This window comes from Anthonomus grandis, chromosome 17, assembly GCF_022605725.1.
Source record: "Anthonomus grandis grandis chromosome 17, icAntGran1.3, whole genome shotgun sequence".
NCBI classification, from domain to species: Eukaryota; Metazoa; Arthropoda; class Insecta; order Coleoptera; family Curculionidae; genus Anthonomus; species Anthonomus grandis.
Genome location: NC_065562.1, coordinates 15,464,517 through 15,483,218, shown reverse-complemented (window position 1 = coordinate 15,483,218; position 18,702 = coordinate 15,464,517). Strand labels below are relative to the sequence as shown.

Here is an 18,702-nt window from a genome sequence, read left to right as displayed (position 1 = left end):
TATTTCGTGGCAATATACAGTGCGAACGTAAAGGTTGGAATAAATTCATTTAAAATTCAGGGGTATGTTAAAAAAAAAAACGCTTGGACATGTCGATTTTTATTTTTAACTGCGGGTTTTCTTACTATAATTTTATGTATACAGGGTGACCCAAAAATAAGTTACGGTCATCAACGTAATTTTTTTAAATGTAAACACCTATTTTTTATTTTAGATTTAGGTTCTACATCAAATTCTAAGTACATTTCATGTACCATGTCCTATACCTAAACTCGACCGTTGACGATTGAACACAATAAAAGGCTATTTTTGGAAGAGTTATTTATATCAAGCAACCTATCAGTTATTGTTTGGTTATTTACATTTGTGGTTGGTGTTTTTCATTGTTAACTTGTCACAATTTGTTGACATCAAATAATTTTGAGTGAATTTAGTTTGATTTAGATGCCTAAGCAAAGTTTTGCTTGTGTTAAGTTTATCAAAAGATAAAATTAAAATTTCAAATAATGGTACGTCTTAGTGAGCGAGAGCGAAAAGAGATTTTGATGATGATTGGTTATGGAAACAGGATGCGCACTCAGATGGAAGTCTGTGAAATTTATCATGCCAAGTATCCTGATAGGCCACGTATATCTCAAAGTACTGTCAGTAAAATAGAACAGAAATATCGGGATTTGGGTCATGTCAGGGATAATTATACGAAAGGTCGGTCAAGTATATCAGAAGAGAAGCAACTAAATGTTTTGCTGGCAGTTGAAGAAGATTGCCATAAAACGACTCGCAATATTGCGTTAGAAAATCAGATATTCCAGACATCCGTCGTTAAGTATTTAGGTATAAATAAATGGCACCCTTACAAAGTTCAATTGGTTCATGAACTAAATGAAGATGACCCAGATAGGCGTTTAGAATTTTGTGAGAGACTTATGGACTTGTGCCATGCTAATCCACAATTTTCAAAAAAAATTGTATTTTCTGATGAGGCAACGTTTTGTCTTCATGGTAGTGTAAACCGGCAAAACTGCCGATATTGGGCTACTGAAAATCCGCACTGGATGATGGAGTGCCACAGCCAAGTCCCTCAAAAAGTAAATGTTTGAACGGGGGTGATTGAAAACAGGGTTATAGGGCCCTTTTTCTTTGAAGGATACTTGAATGGTGAGAGGTATTTAGAGTTTTTAGAAAATGACTTGGTTCCATGCCTTGCCACTTTATACCCCGATCCAGAAGACCCGGATATATTAGATAATTCCTTATGGTATCAGCAAGATGGAGCTCCAGCCCATTACACTCGTCCGTGCGCCAGTACCTGGATACCGTTTTCCCTGGACGTTGGATTGGTCGGAGGGGTGCAATTGAATGGCCGGCCAGATCGCCGGATCTGACTCCTTTAGATTTTTTTTTGTGGGGGTATCTTAAGTCCAAAGTTTATGTTAATCGGCCAAACAACATTGAAGACTTAAAAATTAGAATAACGGAAGAAATAAGATTGATAGAACCTTCTGTTATCGATAACGTTTTACAAGAATTTCAGCATCGACTGGGATATTGCCAAGAGGTTCGTGGCAGCCATTTTCAACACTTAATAAATTAATTAAAATATTTTTATGTATTCTTGCTTGATATAAATAACTCTTCCAAAAATAGCCTTTTATTGTGTTCAATCGTCAACGGTCGAGTTTAGGTATAGGACATGGTACATGAAATGTACTTGAATTTGATGTAGAACCTAAATCTAAAATAAAAAATAGGTGTTTACATTTAAAAAAATTACGTTGATGACCGTAACTTATTTTTGGGCCACCCTGTATACATAAAATTATAGTAAGAAAACCCGCAGTTAAAAATAAAAATCGACATGTCCGAGCGTTTTTTTTTTGAACATACCCCGGAATTTTAAATGAATTTATTCCAACCTTTACGTTCGCACTGTATAAAAGACTTTTATGAAATTGATAAAACAATTCCTGTGAAAGCAGCATTCAAATTAACAAATTCCCATATATATCCATCTAATTTTCAAAAGATGAAAGTCAAATTAGCCACCCAAGTATTTAGCTATTCAGTTCATCTGCAAAAGCTACTGAAACCGCGCAATTTGTAAACACAATGGATCGTCTTTTCGATATTTTAAATTCATCCCAAACTTTTGCGTCGAAAAAATATAATGCTGCATTTAAAGGAACAGCCGTTCAATTGGAGTTCTTACGGGAATGTTTGTCTTTGATCGAAAAACTTGAGGTTCGAGACAGAAATAATATTAACATCGCGAATAAAATTAGGTTCATTAAATGTATTAAAATTTCCATAAATAGCGTCGTAAATTTATATAATTTTCTTCGTGACACTGCTGGATTCGAATATTTATACTTACTAAAAGATTAAACCAAGATTGTCTTGAAAATCATTTTGGTAAAATAAGAAGTGAGAACGGAAATTGCATCAACCCGACCGCCATACAGTGCGAAGTGTTCCCTCAATTAATCAAATTAGCAAAATTAATCGTAACAATACCCGCTAGCTCGGCATCTGCAGAACGTTCATTCTCTGGATTAAAACGCATCCACACGTATTTACGTAATACTCAAGGACAAGAAGCAGTTTTCCAATAATTTCCTTGGAGAAAGAACTCTTGTGTGCTCAAAAGTGCTTTAACAACCCAAATTGACCCAGAATGACGTTTTTACCCTCAAATCCAACCTCGGAAACCTATTTGTATTACTGTAAAAGGATTATTCAAATATTTTAATTGGTTCCTAAGTTAGGCCGAAGAATGCCCACCAAGGAAAAATCTAGACTTTGTCAAAATTGGCTCTAACTCGGAGAGTTTTTCAGCTCCCAGAAGGTTTTTTATATGCAATCATTGGGTAATAATCGCCCTTTCTTTAACCAACATCCTTTTAAGAATGTTCGTATTATTCATGTAAACATTCTAACGAATATTTTAAAAAAATCCAAGAAAATTCCACTTCTTCAACAAAATTCAAGTAATTTCTTATTTTTTAATAAAAACTTGGGTAATTGGTACCAGCTGACGATATTGTCCATTGAATCAAGAAAATTCAAGAAACTTCTTATTTTTAAATGAAATTCGGAAAATACACATTTTTTCAGGTTAAAATGAGAAATTCAGGTAATTTCTCATTTTTCAAGAATAGTGTCAATGGATCAACTTAAAAAACTAACACACAAACAAAAAGTTTTAACAATCAAATCCTATACTTTGTGTCTAGCCAAACAAAATAAAGTTAATATAGGACAGTAAAAATTAAAAGAAACAAAATAAAATAGAGAAAATTCATGTAATTTACTATTTCTTCTAAGCAGTTGAACTTATTCTATTTTTTCCAAGGAAATACAGGAAATTAATTTTTTTTCAATGCAATTTACTCAGTTAAATACATATCTCGTATTTCTAAATTTTATGATGAAAAAGTAAAAAAAAAAATTTAGGCACCCTCTAGATTCAAAAAATTTTAGTCCATTGACTGGTTCCCAAATATGGTGAAAATTTTAATATTTTGTGATAAATTTGGACGCATACATTTATTTGTTTAAAAAATCAAAAAACACATTTTTTCTTTACATTTTTGCAATTTTTAATATACAAATATGTTTAAAAATATTAAGAAACTTTCAAATGAGAACCCTATAAGTCTGAACACCTTTTTTTCCACACAGTGGTCCAAAATGTACCTGCCAAAAAACAATTTCAAATAGGTTAAAAATGAAACTCGACCAATGATACAGATCAAACTATATTCCTTAAAAAATAAAATTAAAATGCCTAAACTCTAATTATTCAAAACTGTTAATGCCTTAATAGTGGCTACAATTTTTTTTTGATATTGATACATTCATCCCACTCACACTTGTCCTAGAAAAGCCTTTTTATTACATACCAAACAGCATCAATTATTAATGATAACATTAACGTCTACAAAACAAACAAATCACTTATTTCTTTGAAAAAGTACCTTGTGGATGGTGCTTATGTCCGGTACCAACTTGTTTGAGGCGTCTGATCCTGAGCTCCGACTTAAAATCCTGGAAAAACACTTTCACTTAATTTATTAAGCAACAATTTAGCAGTTAGAGTAACAAATACAATTTGTAAATAAACAATAGACCAAAACCGACAATTTGATAATATGTTAAAAATGATTCTAAGCGTAATCGTAAACTTACCCTTCGGATTTCGGTAAAGGCATAGAAGTGGGTTGGTTCATCGGTCTTTTATTAACTAAAAGGCATTTCATCGGTTGGCCGTCCAACTGTCTGTTATGGTAAGTATCCACCGCTTTTTGTGCATCCTTTAGGTTCTTGTAAATCACTTCGGCTACTCCCGGTCTGACTAGTTTGGCCGACAAAAGTTGCCCGATATCTTCAAATAGCTCCTAAAAAAGAATTATATTTAAAAATGTCGGTTTTTACCAATACAACAATCACCGTTACAACTCTTACTCGTTATAGGAAACCTAAAATTTAAAGACCTCATTACCTATCATATTACTATGAAAATAGAAAGGAGAGCTAAGGAGTCTCACTTCCTTTGAAGTAAATATTGCTTTGCGTTAAAAATAAATATATTTGGGTTAAAACATTTTAAATTTAATTCAATATTAATTATTTGTAACTTTTATTAACGAAAATTGTCAAATTTCTGACTTATTCCAGGCAGTTGCAGTCGTTTTTCGTTTGTCTCAGACATTTCTCTCCTGTTTTTCTGATTTTTGATCGAACATCGTTGAGCTCTTCAGTATGTGTTCAATATTTGTCCATTTCCGGATTATCTTTGAGCAACTGCTGAATATTGTACACTGTGAGTTTCCTTTCTCTGAACACCACGTAAGTTACAAAATAAGACTCCAAGATGTGCTGCAAATTAATCCTTGGTTGCGACTAATTCCCATGGAATTGTCTACCGTATATCCATTAACATGTACTTAGAGCTTAAATTTTTTTGGTGTTTACAAAACTACTTCTACTAAGGATTGATACTAAATCTATTAAAGAATCATTAAGCATGTAGTGGTTTCGTCATTGGGACTAACTTTTTGGTTAAGTAAATGCACTTTTATATAGCAGTTCATTTAGAGGACAATCCTCTATACTCCTCTCTGGATATTGTATCAGTTTCAAAGAGCATCAATTTGTCTTATTCTCACTGGGTTTATCAATCTTCACTGCTTCAATATTGATTCTCAAATCTCTCTTTTGCCCCTGTTTCAAAGTTTAATATATTCATTGTATGAACATGTGAGAGATTCTCTGTAAAGTATGAACATGTAGAAAGTGTTTCGGGCTTTGGGATCTAATCCTTGGAAGTAAATAATCATTTTTTGTTCCTAGGAGATATATTTGAGTACAAAGTAGCTTTTTGCATCCCTAAATCGTCATTCAGAGATCACAATAAAATGAGGAATCTCGTTTACAGGGGGGTCCGAAAAATATATTTTACAGATGATCCAGGACGTAATGGAGACGTGAAATGTGATAGAAACCAAAAAAAAGTTTATATTTTTCCTCTTTTTCCACCTAATAGTCTCAGACCCTGGGTTATCCGACATGGCTTTTAACTAGCTGTCTTCTATTTTAAGAATAAGATTGTCCTTATCTTTGTCTTTTTCTCAATTTTATTAACTCTTAGGGCTTCTCCCATGGTTATGGGCTTGAATAAAAAAATCAATTGACCATACTCACCAAACGAATTATATCTAACAATGCGAAACAGCAAATACATACTCTCTTATTTTCAATGTTACGAATCGTCTCTACTAGAGATGCAAAGTGTGAACTTTTTTCGGAATGTTATTCATTCATTGAACTTTTTTTATTTTCGTTTCCTATTGTCCTATACTTCCTCAAATTGGAAAATTAATCTCATGAGCGTCTAACAATTAAAAAAACCCGACGTTGCCGAAACTAAAATCGCGAAATAATTGCTACGAGTGTCTAAAAATTCATATAAAGCCGACGTTGCCAGAATGTTCACTCGCGTTCAATGAGATGGCATGAGTTGTATTATTTTTCACTTTGCTGGTTTTGGTCTTCGTTTGAAGAGAGCATTTCATGCTGAGGAAAAGAAATATTTATTCCAGGCAGTTGAAACTTTGGGCAGCGAATTTATTTCTGGACCTCAACTGCCTGGAAGAATAAAATTATTTATTTCAGGCAATTGAAGCCTAAAAGAATACTTAGATTTTAATTGCAATAATCGCAACGGTAATGTTTAAGGTATGAGCGCAAAAATGGATATTCAATTCTATAAAATGTCATTAATGCTAAATACGGTTTTTAGTTCACCAGCATTTTACTCTCCCTTAACATTATATAGTTGCCAAGTTTAATTTTGGCACTTTCTGTGCTTTCACAGAGAGCTAAACTATACTGAGTAAAGCTTAGTAAGTTAAATTTAGTATTGAAAGTGGACAAAGTAAAAATTCCAAAATATTTGAGATACTAGGTAGTAAACAATAAATACCTTATCCATTACTGTCCTCTTTTTTTATAACTTTAGTCACTTATCGGGAAAAATTGCTCTCTCTAGTCCCACAAATTTAATTTTTTTAAAGAAATTATTGGAGTTTTCGTGAAAATTTTCAGCACTTTTAGAGGCACATCTATTTGCATAAAAAAAACGAATTTTGCCTCAAAGTTAAATGCTTGAGTATAAAACTGTAGTCAATGTTGTAAAAGGATTGAGACTATCAGCTGCTACTTCTGGGAATCTGGGATTGCCTTCAATTATTTCCACATTAACAGCATTTCTTGTAAACCATGAATAATTTTCCCTATACATTTTCGTTACGATTTTACAAACATTTCTTTATAGACAGACACCTTTTCTTAGCCTATTGAGTTCGGAATTTAAATTAACCTTTGTTCCTCTAGATTTCATTTCTTTATCAGTGGAAAACAGGTTTCATAATAATAATAATAGGATAGGTCGAAAAAGCAATCAAGGGGCATATCTCCAAAATTCCCCATGTGTCACTTTCCATAAATGCCAAAAATGTCTCATTTGCGAACATAATTTTATATAAGAACAGATAAATACTCTTTGATAACACTTGTCAATACATAAAAATGTAAAATAGTGATCAGACTAAAGTATCATAAGTTGTTTGCGGATTAAGGGTGTTCAGACACTGATTTCATCCTAAGGCGTTCCTTCAAAAAGGGATTTGATTAGGAATCCAGTTAGTTATTTAATGGTTACTCAGCATTATTTGGGAAGTAAAAGTGAATTTACCAATTTTTTTTTACATTAATATAAAGAGTTTCTAGAGGATACATTTGACTATAAAAGAAATGATTCTGGGTTAAGAATTTAGAGAGTAGAGACACTTTTTTCTTAATCACCTAATTATTTTTAAGGATATTTTCCCGAAATAATGCGATATATATTATTCAAATATTTATATAGATCTCAAACATTTAAAAACATCCAACCACCATGATTCAAATCAATTTTCTTGTGATCCTTCTGTGGTAAATTTCACATAAATTATTCCTGGACAATACCACTCAATCATTAAACTTCACTTACTTTTATATCCTCCTCGGTGACGCTGCCCTGCAAATTGGAAACGACGATCCTGTGACCGGCCGGAACGACAACTTTGGTTTTAGGTTGTGCTAAAATCCCGTGACTTAATTGGTCTGCTGGAGACGAATCGAGTCTTGAATGCACGTTACTCGTCCTGGTAGAACCTTTGAGGGATATCCTACTGGGTGGCATCATAGGCATCTCCTCGTCCTCATCTACAGCATCTAAGTCCACGTATTCACGTGGCTGCGGCCTTATAGGTCTAGAAAAAAGTTTTGGGTTATTGAATGTAGGCAAATATTATACCCAACATATACCCAATTTTAAAATATGGAATCGGGAGGAAGTGTAGATTGTGACAGAGCCTTTATAGCACAAAAAAGAGAGGTCAGAACTTTGCTAAATTTAAGAAGGATTCATGTAGAAGCCATTTTAAAAAGCTGGAAATCCTAATGCTTTAATGAACGCCTTTTGTTTATGTTGAAGAATAGGGAGAGGTTGGTCAAGTATGAGTCCTTAACAGATTTGTCGGTTTTAACTATCCCCAACATAGACTCAGTGCCACTGAGAAATATCCTGCCTTCTTTTATGTTAAATTTTTCAATAATGCAAAAAATATCAACAAAATACTCCTCCCGCCTTTAAAGGGTTAATAAAGGAATTTTTTGGGGAAATTTAACAATATTCTGTGCAAGAATTTCTTAATTATAGTCCTGCTAGTTCCTGTTATTTAATTTTCATTAGATACCTGCTCTTAAATATTTCCACATACTATTGCTTATTTGTTTTAGCATTTTAATCCATAACCATTTTATTATTATACTCTATTTCAGAAGTGTGTAGAGCAATAAAACCTCATTAGGTATGCAAAAGTGGTACCTGGTGATCCACCAATATTTTATGCCACTACCTTAGTTGGGTATTAGTTTCAATGTAAAATTCTTTCTTTTCGTTGATTGCAGGTAGTGCCACCCGGTTTTGGGTCAATTTATGAGTTTTGCCCATTGTTACCCACTGATAAACATTGAAAACGGTTCGCCAAAGGCGTGCAACTGGGACTTGTTTTTTACCTTATAATTAATGTACTTAAATGCTATTTTATTTTAGAAAGTTACTTTTGTTTAAATGGAATAATATATTTTTTTCACAAATTTATTGAACATAATATGTAGAGTAAAACAGTTGAAAATGTCACTTTTGGATCTGGCACTTTTTGAACAGTGTATAACAATTTTAAATTATAATAGATTGTAGTCTTCTTCGTCATCTGACGAACTGTCATCACCTCTTGACATTATAATTAAAGGATCGACTGTCTGATCGATGAGGTTGTCAAGATCCCACATTTTGTCCTCTTGCCTAATTACATGCTGGACTGCTTTTCGCCAATTCTCTGGTGTCGCTTCCGTAATGGCTTGATCAAACAGTAGCTTAACATCTTTCATTTTAAAAGTCGTGTTTTGTCTTGCTACAAATCCTTTTACCTGCGCCGATATCAGTTCTATAGGATTTAGTTCGCAATGATATGGCGGTAAGCGCAGTACAGTTATATTATATTTTTCGGCTATATCTTCCACGGCGTATTTCATGAAACGAGTTTTGTGTAAGTTTGCTATTGCCAGCAGTTCTTTTTTTATCAAATTTGCTTCAAACGCAATACCTTTTGCAGTCAGCCAATCGATAATTTCTTGCTTTCTCCAACTTGAAGTTGGCGTCTTCTCTATTCGCCGTGAATGATAGCTTGCGTTATCCATAACCACCACCGAATTAGCCGGAAGAAATTTTATCATTTCACCAAAATAGTCCTCGAAAACGTCTGAGTTCATGTCTTCATGGTAATCTCCTGTGCGAGTCGACTCAAAGGTTAGCAGACCTTCTTTTAAAAATCCCTCTTCGCTTCCAATATGTGTGATTATAAGTCTTTTTCCTTTTCCCGAAGGTTCTTTAATACCCGTAGACAGGCCTTCTATGAAAGCTTGGCGAGCACTGGTTATATTTTTGTCTTGCCACATTTTTTGGACTATATAACCTTCGTTAATCCACGTCTCATCAAGATAAAAAAACTTTCTTTTGCTCCCTGCGGTACTGCTTGATACTTCTCAAGTATTGTCGTCTCCAACAAACAATTTCGTCGCTCTCCAGTAAAAGTGCTTTGCAGTTATGATTTTCCCAGGCAAAATCCATATTTTTTAAAGTTTTCCATAAAAGTTTTCTACTTATCAACGGAATACTGTCATCTCGGCCAAGCTCCATTAAAATTTTGTCTAGGGTGGGTATTTCCTTTTTAAAATAAAAAGAGTGAATTTTTCTTCGAATTATACATTTAGCATTTTCATCAAGGACTTTTGTAGGTCGTCCTGGCTTTTGCTTGGGAGATTCCACTTGACCTGCTACTTTTCTTTCCCGCAACAATTTGAAAATGGTGGACTTTCTAATTCCACTCATTCGAGAACATTTTTCAACAATTTCTTGCACAGTAAAACTAGGGTAATCGTGTTTTATGCAATCATGTACATTTAAAATAATAACTTTTTCACTCAGCGATAGTGGAGAATTTTTAGTACATCTTTTCGTTGGACTGAATATCTCCATTTTTTAAATATTGGGATAATAATATTGTGATTACACTACAGCGTAGCAGTGACTACTAACGTTTAAAATATGATTTAAAAGTATTTATAGTCTGTATATATTACCTGACCCCATTTTTGCATGTTACAAAGCGTTAAAAGATAGGTACCTATACAAAAGGATTAAAAGTATTTATTTAGTATTTAATCTCTTTCAAAATAAAGGCATTTAATCCGTGAAAATTAAATTCATTAATATTATAAGTACCTGCGCCTATGAACTACCACTGTAGTTTATAGGCCTAGGGTACCCAAATGTAGCCAAACAGAACGGAATTCCCCAGTTTATTGCTCTATACACTTCTGAAATAGAGTATAGTGTTGTATTTTAACTGCTTCATTCATTTTTTATACATAATTTTTTCTCGTCAGTTTTTTGTTTATACGTAATCGAGTTGATACTGTATACTGTTTGTTTCTACTTATTCTTAGTAACTTAAAATGTGGCATATGTAGTTTTTATTAGCATAAGGTAAATAGGCCGAGCATAAGAAAGAAGTTTTCTTAAACATTATATATATGATGCTTTTACGCTCCACTGTATTTTTATGTACAATTTCTCATAAACGTAGACTGTTTTGATTTTTTTTTTCAATAACAATTTATTACTGACCTCAAAACAGTTTACAAAACTGACACCGAGGCCTAGACAGTCTATTTATTAAAAAAATTAACAAACCTAAATACAACAAATGTAGTTTATTCTTCCTAATCCCATTGAAATAAGTAGTAAGGACAAAAATAAGTAGTAATAAGATTTGAAGTTGAATAATTTCTTAATTGTAAAAGTCTTTTTTAAGTAGTAAAGTTATTTACCGAGAGACAGGTGGTGCAAGGATTTTAGACAAGTCATTTCTGGCCAAAAACAGTTCCTCTCGCATAACATCCCTCATGGCTTGTCTGGCTGGTTCGAGTGAGCTTATTAAGTGAGATGCGGTTCTCAGGTCCGGTTTGATCCATTTGTATAAACCTGAGTCATAAGGCCTTTCGTAAGGGTCTGGCATGGTACCTAGGAAACAGTTATTATTTATTTTATTTGACCAAACATTGTGTAACAGGAAATTCCTTATAATAAGAAAAGTTGTGTTTGACAGATAAACATAAAAAAAAACTATATAATTTAAGTGGACAGCTTATGAAAACCTAACAGTCTATAAAAATTGAAATGATTCAATAACAACTGAAATTTCAAGCTCACAACTCAAGAGTCTACTACAGGCAAAAGGAAATATGATTTTTTTTAGTTGATGAACTGAGCTATTATACACATATACCATAAAGTGTAGAGGAAAGTAGCCTAATACTGCATAGGTTCCTAATATCGGACATTACTCTAAATCTGTAATAGCACAGAGCCATGCCGTAACTTCCATAGTAATCAAGAGACCTATTACGCAGATCATTTCCTACAAGAATTACAGAATACTATCATTGTTTATAAAACGTCATTTTGCTACTGTAACGGTTTTCAATGTGCATAGATTTTAACAGTGTATAATTTTTGGCGTTATTTCTGGAAAAGGTAGGTTAAATTATTTGTTTGTTACATACCATATCATTAAGTAGATTGCAGATGTTACCTTTTAATGTATAAATTGCTTCTGTGAACTATTTTTTAAATGTAAAAAAAAACGGTAAATTTAGTGAGGTTATGTGCCGTAAGATCGGATACTTTTGGTTTCCTAATATCGTATAGTATCCGATATTTGAAACCAGTTTTCTGGAGCTGCTTTTAAATGAATCAACTGATTTTCTGTCATAGATACTTGCGTTTTATTCTCTTTTTTTTAATAATAAATGAGAATAAGTTTCATATACCATATTATTATGCTTTTAACCTTGATTAAGGAGGTTTTTTGCTTTTTTTTTCTAGATGCACGGAAAACAAGAGAAAGGTCGTAAAACATGGGATGCAAGAGCCATGGGGCTTGCGGTAAATGCTGTTAGAAGCAAAGAAATGGGGTATATAAAAGCGTCAAAAATATATAAAGTTCCAGGAAGTACCCTTGTTGATTACGTAAAATCAGACAAGCCAATAGAAGTATTAACAGCTACGAAATTAGGAAGAAGACCTGCGCTAAGCAACGAAATTGAAAATCTGTTAGTTACATATTGTTTAGATATGGAGAAACAGTTTTATGGACTAAGAGCTTCCGATATTAGAAGGCTAGCGTTTCAGCTAGCTATCCAGAACGGGCTACAACACCCTTTTTCTATGACGAAATCAAGTGCAGGAAAAAAGTGGCAAAAAGGGTTTTTAAAGAGACATCCTGAACTGAGTTTTAGAAAGCCACAGGGTGTATCTGCAGCTCGCATAAAAGGGTTTACTCGAGAAAATTGCGCGGCTTTTTTTGATCTGTTAGAGCCAGCCTTATAGCAGAAATCAAATTGAATCCAGCCAGATTATTTAATGTAGATGAAACAGGCATTACAACTGTTCAACACAAACATTCAAAGGTTCTCAGCTTACGAGGTAAAAGGCAAGTTGGAGCCTTGACGACATCCGAAAGGGGAGCTCTTGTTACTGTAGTGACTTGTATGAGCGCTACCGAAATATATGTGCCACCAGTATACTAGTATTTCCTAGAAAAAATATGAAGCGTGAACTTCTAAATGCATGGAGCACCGCCAGGAACGATCGCCAGATGTCATTCTTCCGGTTGGATTCAGCCTGATCTGTTTACAGCTTGGTTAACATATTTTATAAAGCATGTTAAACCAGCAAAGGGCGATCCAGTGGTTTTAATATTAGACAGGCACTACTCTCATACGCGCAACATCCCTTTAATTGATTTAGCAAAGGAAAACCATGTGCATATTTTATGTCTACCTCCTCATTCGACACATAAGATACAACCCCTAGACGTAGCTTTTATGTCTCCATTTAAAACATATTATGCATTGGAGATTGAGTCATGGCTCAAAAATAACCCAGGAAGGGTGATAACTCACTATCAGGTCGCTGAGCTGCTAGGGAGAGCATACCTACGTGCTGCAAGCGTTGAAGTGGCCGTAAATGGTTCTAGAAAATGTGGAATTTTTCCGCTCAACAGTAGGCATGTATTCCGAGACGATGATTTTGCTATTCATTCCCAACGTGAAAGAACCCCGCCACCACCCCAACAACTTGATGAGAACAGGCCAGAATTGGAGGAAATAGAAAGCGAAGATGAAATACCTCTATCTTCTATGAGGGACAAGATTAAAAGACCTGATGCTATCCCCACAAAACCCTTAATAAATAGCCTGACCACTCCTTCTACAAACAGAAAGTTGGTGAAACTGACAGATATCAGCCCTATGGCTAGTTGCTCGTACACGTCCGGATCTACGAATAAGCGAGGGAGACGTGGCACTACTGCGTTAATAACTGGATCGCCTTACAAATCAGAACTGGAAGAAGCTTTAAACAAAAGAAAACTAAAAACAGTTCCGATTAACACTGCACTTAAGGGTCAAAACAGAAGCACAAAAGCTACACCAAAAAAAAATGGTAAAGGGAAGGGAGAAGCTAAAAAACCTCATCCAGTGATGATGACACTGATACTGAATTGCAGTTAGTAGACAGTGATGATGATATGGACAGAGATGCCGAAGACGCCGAGTGTCTGTATTGCAATAATTTTTATTTAGAGGACAGAGCAGGGGAAAAGTGGATCAGATGCAATCAATGCTTTCGTTGGTGCCATGAAGAATGTGCAGGAACTGAGAAAAATCTATGGTTTGTTTGTGAGATGTGCTTAGATTAACTTTAAGGTTTTTCATAAAGTTTTTGAACGTATTTTCAATTTAATATTAATAAAAATCTAAGCAAATACCTATGCTTTTTATTTTAAATGTTTAAGTTCCGAATGTCGAATATAATATGCGATATTAGGAACACCTACTATCCGATATAAGGAACCCAATTTCAAAATAATAATTTATGTACTGTTATGTTTTTTTTAACTTTTGTGAAAGTTAGAGCCAGTTAGAGCTATTTCGTGTCACATAATGAAAGAACATATATCATCCGAACCGTTTTTAACATGCAATTAATTTATGTGGTATGTAGGTATTTTTTATTCATTAAAAGAAAAAAGTATCCGATAATAGGCAACTTTCCTGTATTTAGGAAGTTTAACATTACAGAAAAAGGTTTACAAATTTCTGTTCCTCTTATTGACATACATATTAGCAATAATTGAAGGCTACTTTAAAAATACCTAATAAAATGTTCCAAAAAGACCAAAGTGGTTGAATAGAGGTATGAAATTTGTATAATAAATTTTTAATATTAGTTGATGGCAACCTTTTACAATACAATCTCAGAAAATCAGCATGGTTTTTATAAGGGTTGATCTTACCAAAGAAATCTGACTTGATTTGTTATTATTTTGGTTCCACAGTAATTTCGAAATTTCAAAAAAAAATCAGTTAAGACACATAGAAGTTTCCTAATACCTCATATATCACAAGCATTGCATACGGCTCCACCCCAACCTATTTTTAAACAAATATCTCCTAAAGTGTTTCTGCTAATAAAGTTGAAATACTCTTCAACTTTATTAGCGGAAGCTGTTGGAAATACTCGAAGTTCTCTTAAAATAAATCTTCCAATACCCACTTCAGCCTTGACTAATAATTCTATTTTTTACCTTGGTAAAAACAATCCACCAAATTCAGTCTAGAGGATTTGACATGCCATAAGAATTTTTAAAAAAATGGTAAAAAAATCTCATTAAAATGTTAAGGAATATTTTTTAAATAATTTTTAACCATATGTGTAGAAGTCTTTATAAGTTTTTAGAATTATTTTAATAAGAAGGTATTTTCAAAGAGTAGGAATAACGTGATTTGTGAAAGATACTTTGTGAAATATTTTAGTTAATTTTATTTTTTTGTTACTTTATTAATATGAAGGCTTTGTCAATAAGAATTTTTGGTTCTTCAGATAATAAACAGATACGAGAATATCCATTGCAAATCACTGCAAAGAACTGCAGGCAGATATTTTTTAACTATATAACTGCTCTACAGAAAACAAAATGGACGTAAACCTTACGAAATTTAAAGAATTAACATTGAGATAATAAGGATGGGTATACCCAACACCCACTCAAAGACTTTTTGTAGAGGTGTTATTGGTATACCTCATAAAAGAACTTGGCAATTGTGTTGTTTGATTTTGAATTTAGGTTCACTGTTCATATAATTGGCAAAACTTACTACAATATTAGGATTTATTAGATCTTGTACGAATTTCATATTTTTTTTATTTAAAAATTCATATTTGTCTCTGATCAGAAGCCACTTGGATTATTGCAGTTTAATGTGGTCACCTTATTATACAGTTCATATAAAAAGGCTTGAAAGAGTTCAACATAAATTTGTAAACTTCCTTATGTCTAAGTTAAATAATTATGATAAGTCACCGAACTTTGAACTCTATATTTACATAAAATAGAGTTCAAAGTTCGGCGCAATAGATTAGCTATGAGATTTGCTCAGAAAGTAATGATTAATGAAATAAACTGTCTGTTTATGCTATTTTAATAATAAACTTTCGTGCCCCACTATGTGTACCCCTGGATGTATTTATTTATTTATTAAATATGTATATACCCGGTAGTCTATATTTGTTTACATGTAGTAGTTTGTATTACTTGTGTACCCTAAGTCTGAAACTTTGTGGTTATATTTTATGTATTACTTTTATTTTATTTTATTGTACCTACTACTTGGGAGAAACCATGTTTGCACATTGTATAAGAATTAATTTTGAAAAAAACAATGAATTAGGTACTTAATTTGACCAAAAATTCCCCCTCTCAAAATTCACTTGAAAACAATGTATTTTTATGACCCTAATGGTAATAAATTAATGGTTAATCCTATTAAATGTTTATGGGGTATTAGAAGGTATTTGAGTAGGCAAAAAATGTATATAAAATTACCCTTATAAGGCATAATACTGACCCTATCATAAAAATTAAATACTAATCCCATTTATTAAAACTCAGATATTTAATGGTAATTAAGTTACCTAAATAAGGGTTTAACTCTTTGTAAAAAAAATGGTTTTCTTTGTTAAAGCAATATCCTTAAGTAGGTTTTAATTATCATTGAACAGAAAACCCAAAAATACCCTTTTTTACAAGCCTGAATAGCCTAAATTTTACCTAAATTCAAGCTTGAATTAAATTGAAGCCATAATGCATTAAGCAATTAAGATCCTAATGGTAGTAGATAAATGTTTAATATAATCAGGGATTTTTGGGGTATCAGAATGTCCTTAAACGGGCAAAAAAAATTATAAATTAACCCTTGCAAGGCATAATACTGACCCTACTTTAAAAACTAAACACTGACCCTATTATTAAAAATAAAGAAAAATTAACTGACCTGGATAATGATTCAGCTCATTAATAATGGTCTTTTTCATCGGTGGAATATCTTTAGGTACATTTCTCTTGGGTGGGGTCCTTTTTAAAGCTGGCCTCGAGTTCGCTATAAGCCCCAATTGCTTCTGAATGGTCACATTAATATCCGAAGAATTCCTCGACTTGTTTGTAACCAAACTGATTTTTCCATTTCTGTCCACTTTTTGTAAAATATTACTGCCAATCACTTTAACTTTAGCGTTTAATGCAGGCATCGGTTTGCTCACTGCGGTTGACCCCCTGGCACCTCTCATTCGATCCAGGATATTTCTGGCATCCTGCGGTGGGCCTCTTTTAGACAAAATATCACGGGCATCGGTAACTTTATGCTTTCTACTGAGTTTCTGACGAGCGTCCAGAAGTTTTCCCGTTTTAGCTGGTGAACCTCTCAGGAGAGATCCCTTCTTAAAGGTCGTTTTTTTGTTATTGGAACGATTGGGGCCTCCTTTTCTGTTAGGGCCGCCGCCTTTCGCCTTATTCGGGCTCCTGACCGTTTTGTTCTTTTGATTTCTCTGATTTCTGTTACTAAAATTGGAAGAATTCGGTGAAATCCGATCAGATGTTTATAAAAATAGGAGATATGTCAACTTACCTTCTGACTTGTTTGGCCATTGCGTACCGACACTATTGGACGCGTAACAACGTTTAAAAATGAGTTTTTTAATGTTAGAAACAGTAGGGAGTACACCAGTTAATTATATACGGTTTTACCACCCCGAAAACTTTAAGGAAACTCAAAAAACTTTTAATTCGAGCACTTTCAGTTGACTGAGTAAATTCAATGTCCACGGATAACCTATAGCCCTATAGGCACAGAACACAAATATATAGAGAAGTGGTGGTTGCATACAAACTGAAAGAAATTCTTCTGACAAATCAGCTTGGCAGCGGAAACTGTTGTAACTAACTTGACAGTTTGACGTGTCTAATTGGACCAATCGAAATTGTAGTAAGGCGTGGCCAAATTAAGGCGGGAAATCACATTTTATTTAATCTGACAATCTTATCATTTAATCGTAATATCTAAAGCACACGCCTAATCAAAAAGGTTACTCATAGAGAAGAGCCTTTTTGATTAGGTGTTAGCATCAGATATTGATCTGAACAAAAATAAAACTTTTCAGTTTCATTTTACATATCTACATGAGTATATTTACTGCAATAATCTACGACAGTGTACTAACAATAGTGTAATATATATCACCAATTATAAAATGGAAATAAAACAATGTTTTTCTTTAATATATTTATTATTTAATTGTCTAAACAAAAATTACTTAAATTTATATAAATAATTTATTGGAATTTATTATAACAGACATATAAATTAGAATTAATCTAAATGTTTAAAAGTATTTTGTTAGCACTGAACTACCCTAACCCAAACAGATTAGCAAAGGTTTTGAAGATGTTTGTGCTATTTTCTTATTGTACACTAAGGACATGCTAATAATATCCTTATTTTACTAACACAGAGATATATTCAATAGAGGATGAATTATCTTTGTCTAATATGTACTTGTTTCTGTTCCCTAAAGAAAAATTAAACAGGTTTTAAGAACTAATTTAAATTCTAATAACAATAAAATTATTCTATAACACAAAAAAACAAAAACAACTTATTATAGTATAACATAAATCACATACATAGTATATATTTGTTGGTCTTTCATATAACTAACAACATAACTCGGAACTGTAAATTAAAAAAACAACTGAAAGACCAATGTCTATATAAAATAAAAATAAACTCTTAAAAAAAAACAAGATATCACAAAAACATTTATTCTAAACCATTTTGGGGCTCAGCTCTCTCGGACTCTTTATCTCTGTCTCACCTCAGCAACATAGGAAGTGGTATGAAACAAGTATGAAATAAAATTAAAAAATAGGCAGTGCAAACCTTATAAATAAATTCACTAAATGATTTATGTGAAAAATAATGACAAAACTAATGTTTAAGTAAATAGGTATTGTATTGCAAAGCCTTTAAATTAAATTAAATATAATATATTAGAAATAAGGGTATCATATATCACAGATAATTGAGTACCTAAGTCATTATCACAGAAATTCGATTACTTTAAAATACAATTTA

At 33.0% G+C, this 18,702-nt stretch overlaps 1 protein-coding gene across 1 annotated transcript; it reads right to left on the bottom strand.

Annotated features, from left to right (window-relative positions):
• Positions 1 to 3,742: 3,742 nt before the first annotated feature.
• LOC126746356 (polymerase delta-interacting protein 3-like) lies at positions 3,743 to 17,446 on the bottom strand. Its single transcript, XM_050454581.1, has 6 exons — positions 17,197 to 17,446; positions 16,567 to 17,129; positions 10,999 to 11,191; positions 7,553 to 7,814; positions 4,189 to 4,397; positions 3,743 to 4,047 (listed from the first exon to the last, which is right to left on the bottom strand). Exons 1-6 carry the CDS (start codon positions 17,214 to 17,216, stop codon positions 3,954 to 3,956), a joined length of 1,341 nt encoding a protein of 446 aa, XP_050310538.1. The 5' UTR covers positions 17,217 to 17,446; the 3' UTR covers positions 3,743 to 3,953.
• Positions 17,447 to 18,702: the final 1,256 nt, after the last annotated feature.

Coding starts and splice junctions, on each gene's coding strand:
- LOC126746356 (XM_050454581.1), bottom strand. CDS start 17,216: ATGGCCAAACAAGTCAGAAG. Junction 7,815..10,998: donor CTTGCACCACCTGTCTCTCG/GTAAATAACTTT, acceptor ACTTTTTTCTAG/ACCTATAAGGCCGCAGCCAC. Junction 4,398..7,552: donor TCACCGAGGAGGATATAAAA/GTAAGTGAAGTT, acceptor ATTCTTTTTTAG/GAGCTATTTGAAGATATCGG.